General features: G+C 27.2%; 1 protein-coding gene across 1 annotated transcript; it reads right to left on the bottom strand.

Annotated features, from left to right (window-relative positions):
- Window positions 1–5,027: 5,027 nt before the first annotated feature.
- LOC136091896 (uncharacterized) lies at window positions 5,028–5,762 on the bottom strand. The gene has a single exon (XM_065819611.1). The coding sequence runs from the start codon at window positions 5,760–5,762 to the stop codon at window positions 5,028–5,030; it is 735 nt and encodes a 244-aa protein (XP_065675683.1).

The following is a 5,762-nucleotide window of genomic DNA, read 5'->3' as shown; positions in this document are numbered from 1 at the left end:
TATGTTTTTCAAAATTTCAGGTGTAAAAAAAATCATTATAATTAGATTCTGGTGAAATTAAGTGCTTTAGTCATGATTCACCAGTAAACTGAACAACATTAGAGTCGTGGTCGTCTCATAAATTAAAAATCCAATCATCTAAAACATTACCATCACCACCATCAACATATTCATCGCCATCAAAACCGAAGTCTCCATAAAAATTAAAATAAGAAACTCTTACCACTTGATATATTTATATTTGTTTAAAATAATATTTTTGCAATACTTTTTTTTAAAGTTTTTGTGCCTTCATCAAATAAATTGTCATTGCTATTACTTAAAAGTTCTTTACTGGTACAAATTTCACCATCTATACAGCTTTCTTTACTATCGCTCATTTTCAATACAAAGTATATATAAATATTAAATTAAAAAATAGAAAATATGAGGGCACATGGTGAGAAAGGAGGATTTTAACAATGGTTATTAAAACTTGATGTTGGAATAATCTGAAAACGACGAAGATCCTATTAGAGGATGTATGGAAATGCTGCATCAATGCGTTATAAGAAAAAAAAAGCTCAATTGTTGATACGATCTTTGAAGATACTAAACGAGTTTATTATGCTAAATACGTTAATTTAACTCCAACTAATGTGGGTTCAACTTCAACCAATAAAGAAGTAATTAAAAGTTTACCAGGAAAAATAAAAACTAATTTAAGTGCTGATTAAATTAGGACTGATGACGTTTAAGAAAGAACTTTCCTGCTTGAGTTTTTGAACAGCCTGAAGCAGAATCATTGTCAACGCCATATTTTTAATCGTCATGTTACCCATTTTTGGGAGCTTTATCCAAGCACTTTCATGACCAGAGAATAAATTATTTAAAGTTCTTAAGAACCATTGGAATGATCTAGATACTGAAAATCAAGATATAAAAAGATTGTCAATTTCTGCTGATTCCTTGATTAATAAACAAAGGGTTAGTACTATTCAATTTTTTAGATATACAATTTGTACTAAGGTTTTTAAGAAGGTGAGTAATAAAAGCTTTATAAATTAGTTAAATTAAATCTAATTATTCATTACTGTTTCCAAAAAATAGTATAATAAAGTAGTACTTTACTTACAATTTTCCATTTTATAATCTTGTTGTAAGTTATTTAAGTTATTATAACTTATCAAAAAAGTTTGTTTAGGATGAAAAGTTTCGTAAAGATTGTCAGGATTTGGCTGAACTTATATTGTTACTTGACTAAACTTACGTTGTTAATTGGCTAAACTTACATTGGTAATGTCACTAACCGATAGATTTAATCTTCACAATCCTGGAGCTGTTCATCATGCTAGATTCATGGGTAAAAGTTTAATTTACCTAAAACTGTTTCTATTTATGGGAAAAATCCCTAAAATCAATTAAGAGAGCAGGGATTAAATAACTGAAAAGTGAAAAAAGTTTCTGACAAAGTTCCTTTCCGTTTTTTACACTGAATGGTTTCTTAGAGCGGAGCTAAGTTCCGCTCCGCAACTCCAACGCAGGTACACGGTCTGAGTAATTGCTTAAAAATAAATATATAATTTTGAATAAATACTTAAAATTGGTATATTATTTATTTTTAAATTAAGCATTGATAAATCTAAGCCTTAACTATAAGGACGTGAAAACAAACTGGCAGATAAATAGGTTTGAGGAATCAAATAAAGCCCGGGCTCAAGCTGTTTCTAAATCCATAGGCCGACATACCTAGTACTTTGATCCATATTTAGTCATTATAGCAATTGCGGATCAAAAATGTAAAAAGCGTGGCTACATGGCTAAGAGATTATTTGATCTAAAACAAGCCTTTATACAGGATTATTCCTTAAAATGACAGGTGTTGGATAAAGACACTCTGATGAGCTCAAAATTTTCACAGGATGAGACTCCTAGTTTAGTTCCAATAGTTACAGAAAAGTTCTGGATTATATTTGACATGCTTGGTCATGGAAAGTCTTAGGTTTATTGAATGAAGCTTACTCCAGAGCATTGGATTTTAAATGATTTCTATCAATAATTTTGTTTTTTATTGATACTGTTTTTTATAATTGTATTCAAACAAATATTTAAAAAATATATATATTTATGAAAAGAGCCCCTTAAACTTATTTATTAAAATATTTATGAAATATTTATGAAATATTTATGAAAAGAGCCCCTTAAACTTAAGTTATAGAACTCATTACCATGTTACTAGTTTATTTTTTAAATTGGTTGAGATTTAAAGATTCCAGGAAAGTTTTTTCCAATGTTCAAAAAAAAATTTTGTAGATCTTTTAAGTACTAACTTGGGGTCAGAGTAGATCATAAGCTAGGGCACTTTTTAAATTTTTAACCTATTTTTGAATAACCCTTTATATATATATATATATATATATATATATATATATATATATATATATATATATATATATATATATATATATATATATATATATATATATATATATATATATATATGTATATATATATATAAATATATGTATATATATAAATATAGATATAGATTTAGTGATACATATATACTAGTTTACTTTTCGTATCAATTAATTAAGTAATTTTAAGTTATTTTTTTGTTATACAAAACCTTGCTAAAGTTATCTTTCAATGTGCAAGTACATTTTTTAAAATATGTTTAAAATTATAAAGAATATTTCATTATTTAAAATTATAAAGAATATTTCATTATTTAAATCTTTTTACGGTAGGGATGTATAAAATAAGCAGTGGTGTCATAAATAAAAACAAGAAAACTTGGCAAACCAATTCAGTTCATTATGAGAAAGCAAAGCCAAAAAGAACAGAAATCAATAAAATTGAAGAAACACTTGACAATCTAATTAGAATTCCAAATGCACTAGTTGTTTTAGGGAGGTTCAATTACTTGGGCTTCCTAGAGAAATCTGGTTTTGAAAGATACAAAGTTATCACTTGTAAACTAATTTCATTATGGGCCAAACTGAATTTTCCAGCTATAGCAGAAAAATCTGTTTCAAGAAAAGTTGAAAATTTGGTGAATAAATACCACAGAGATCAGAAGGCACAGATAATCAGTATCAGCAATTATAATAAACTATTATTTGATATTACAAACAAAAAAGGTGTAAGGCTGAGTATTGTAGAAAAATTTTTTACAAAGTGCAAGTTGAAAGTAGTGGAAAAGTAGGATATGTTACTTCAAAAATTGTTCCAACTTATCCATCTAAATGTATCAAAAATAAAGTAACTGTTGTCAGCAAAACCATGCATCAAATAGAAATCACTGACTAATAACGGTGAAAGCGAGACTGACGATGATTTTTCCCCATCTACTAGCAATTTAGGTAGACCTAAAAGAAAAAGAAAAGCTTCAACTGCTTCAGCTGTTTCTTTAGTGATGAATGTAAAGCTAAGTATACACCAGAGCAAAAAAGTCATCAATTTATCCATTGTCAGAAGAAGGTATTAATATTGCAATTCCAACATTGGCAGGTATTTACAAAGCAGTTATGAAAGAAGCTAATAAATTTAAAAAAGATTTAAAAAAGAATTATTTTAGAAATATTTATGGGCACTTTATTTTGATGGCAAGAACATTATACAAAAAGAAATGCCAGTTGTAGTTTTAAAAAACAATGATCCAGAAATAAAGTTGTCAGCCTTGCTTTTAGAGGATGGCAAAGCCAAAACAACTGTTTCAGCATTGTTAGTTTGCTAAATGAATTTGGTATATGGGAAGTAATAAAAGTGGTTATTTGTGACACAACAAACACAAATACTGGAGCAAAAGGTGGTGTTGGAGCATATTTAAAAAAAGAGTTTATAGCCAGGAATTTGGAAGTTCCACAATATATTGGTTGCCAGCATAATGTGTTAGATTTTTTATTGAAGCATGTCATAGATTAAATATTTTAAGACAAAATATTTTGACCAAATATAAAATATTTTTTTGTTGATGAACTGATACAAAATTATGATGTTTTGATTAAAAATTTCAAACATTCAACCTTAATCATCAGCATACCAGCAGTGATATGATAAGATGACATGAAGTTTTTGTGTGAGCTACGGCGTCATTGCAGATATTATATAGAAAAATAAGATTTAGCCAAAATTAGTTTTAAGGATCTTTCAAATATTAGGAATGCTAGATGGAATACAAAAGGAATTATAGCATTATTGGATTACAGAATTAGACAATCACGCACAATAAAAATGTGCGTGATTGTCTAACTCTGTATGTATAATTTCGAAAATATTATTTTGCAAAACATAAACAGAAAGCTTTCAAGACTTAAAAAAGTCAAACAAAATTGATATATATAAAGAGCATTAATTAAAAAACGCCCTTAATTGTGAAACAAGAACATTAAAGAGGAAGTGAGATGACTACTAAAACGGCTATTTTCATAGCCACATATTTAAAAAAAATATTATTTGCATGTTACTAGTATCTGAAGAAGTAAAATAACTACTTAATGTATATTTAATAGTTTTAGTAACTTTATAGTATGGTTTAGTAACTTTATAATAAAACAGTAATACAACTTTCATTAACTAAAATGATATAATTGTCTTTTCAGTTTTAAAATTTTAATGACACCACCAATATTTACATGTTATATATATGTATATATATATATATATATATATATATGTATATATATATATATATATATATATATATATATATATATATATATATATATATATATATATATATATATATATATATATATATATATATATATATATATATATATATATATATATATATATATATATATATATATATATATATATATATACAGTGCTGGCAAAAAGTCTTGCAACAAGGCACAATTTTACACAAATCAATGTTTGCAATGTGTACACAAATGCAAAATATCTTGCAACATCGTAATTACATTTCATAATTAACGTCTGTTCACAAAAAATCCGGAATGAAAAATTGTTCTTAATTGAATACAAAATTAATCAATTTTTGACAAAAATTTTAACTAAAATGAGTGACTGTACATTGTTAACTATTTTATAACCGAAAGTGGTCCTAAATCAGCGGCTTTTCGAACTTTAGTTTTGACTGAATCCATTAGGTTGAAAAAGTAGTCTGGATCAAACTCTTTCAACTTTAATCGAATTCTATTCTTAACGTGGTCAAGATTTTTCGCAGTAAATTCATTTCCATAAACTTTTGCTTTTAAATGTGCCCAAAAATTTTCAATTAGCCTTAACTGCGGTACATTTGGGGGGTTATCTTTAGCGTCGACAAAGTTAATGCCTAAAGTGTTGTAAGTTTCTAATGTGTGTTTTGCATAATGACATCTCGCTCCGTCAGACCAAAATAAAATTTTCATGTTTTGATGCTTGGAATTTATAAATGGAAGAAGTCTTTTTGTAATACATTCTTTAGAATAAGTTTTTGCATCCAGTGCACAGTTTTTTACAGCAAAATAAGGCGATGAATGACCAAAACGAGTGATTGCAATCCAAACGAGAACTTTCTCGTCAAACTTTTTTTTGAAGTTGAATTTAATGTCAGGATCAGTTTGAGAACTATCCTTTGTATAGTAGCCAGAGTTTTGTGAACAATTTGCACCATTTACACAGAAATAAGATTCATCGTCCATGATGATTTCAAACTCATTTGATGGCTTGAAAAAAGTTTTTGAAAGTTTTAATAAGTTTTTTTTTTGTTTAATTTCTTGCTTTTCTGTTGTTTTTGGTGCATTTTTTCTTTTGGTATACTTTAGTCCATGCAT

Source organism: Hydra vulgaris, chromosome 15 (assembly GCF_038396675.1).
Source record: "Hydra vulgaris chromosome 15, alternate assembly HydraT2T_AEP".
NCBI lineage: Eukaryota > Metazoa > Cnidaria > Hydrozoa > Anthoathecata > Hydridae > Hydra > Hydra vulgaris.
Note: the sequence above shows the minus strand (reverse complement) of the source record. Positions and strands in the feature narration are given on the sequence as shown.